General features: G+C 49.9%; 1 protein-coding gene across 1 annotated transcript in view; it reads left to right on the top strand.

The window, feature by feature from the left end:
• MPEG1 (macrophage expressed 1) overlaps positions 1–1,089 on the top strand; it is a 22,264-nt gene that overhangs the window by 18,987 nt on the left and 2,188 nt on the right. The window contains 1 exon segment of the mRNA XM_006147416.3: positions 7–1,089. This exon segment is cut by the window's right edge and continues 16 nt beyond it. Coding sequence (XP_006147478.1) covers positions 7–1,089 — 1,083 coding nt within the window.

Below are 1,089 nucleotides of genomic sequence, written 5' to 3'. Positions count from 1 at the left end.
AAAAAGGAGAAAGCCTCTGGGAGAGGCCAGTGAGTTTGGATATCCAAAATGCAAGAATGCCTTGAAACTACCTGTCCTGGAAGTCCTACCTGGAGGAGGCTGGGATAATCTGCGCAATGTGGACATGGGGCGGGTGATGGGTTTGACTTACACCAACTGCAGAACCACAGAGGATGGGCAGTACATCATCCCCGATGAAGTCTTCACCATTCCCCAGAAACAGAGCCACCTGGAGATGAACTCAGAAATCCTGGAGTCCTGGGTGAATTACCAGAGCAGCACCTCCTATTCCATCAACACGGAGCTTTCTCTTTTCTCCAAAATCAATGGGAAGTTCTCCTTTGAGTTCCAGAGGATGAAGACCCTTCAAGTGAAGGATCAAGCTATAACTACCCGAGTTCAGGTAAGAAACCTGGTCTACACAGTCAAAATCAATTCAGCATTAGAACTAAGCCAGGAGTTTAGGAAGGAGCTCATGGACATCTCTGACCGTCTAGAGAATAACCAGACCAGGATGGCCACCTACCTGGCAGAACTCCTGGTCCTCAACTATGGAACTCACGTTATTACCAGTGTAGACGCTGGGGCTGCTCTCATTCAGGAGGACCACATCAGGACCTCCTTCCTGCAGGACAGCCAGAGCAGCCGCAGTGCCGTGACTGCTTCTGCTGGAGTTATCTTCCAAAACATTGTGAACTTCAAATTTGAGGACAACTACACCTTGCAGAATGCCTTCACCAAGAGCTACCTCTCCAATCGAACCAATTCCATGGTGCAGAGCATGGGAAGTGTTCCTTTTTACCCAGGTATCACCCTCCAGACCTGGCAGCAGGGCATCACCAACCACCTGGTGGCTGTAGACCGTACTGGTCTGCCCCTGCATTTCTTCATCAACCCCAACATGCTGCCAGACTTGCCAGGCCCCTTGGTGAAGAAGCTGTCTAAGACAGTGGAGAATGCCGTGAAGCGCTATTATGCATTCAACACCTACCCTGGGTGCACAGATGTCAACTCACCCAACTTTAACTTCCAGGCCAATACTGATGATGGCTCCTGTTAAGGGAAAATGACCAACTTCTCCTTTGGTGG

Source organism: Tupaia chinensis, unplaced genomic scaffold, assembly GCF_000334495.1.
Source record: "Tupaia chinensis unplaced genomic scaffold, TupChi_1.0 Scaffold000213_1, whole genome shotgun sequence".
In the NCBI taxonomy this organism is placed as follows: domain Eukaryota; kingdom Metazoa; phylum Chordata; class Mammalia; order Scandentia; family Tupaiidae; genus Tupaia; species Tupaia belangeri.
Note: the sequence above shows the minus strand (reverse complement) of the source record. Positions and strands in the feature narration are given on the sequence as shown.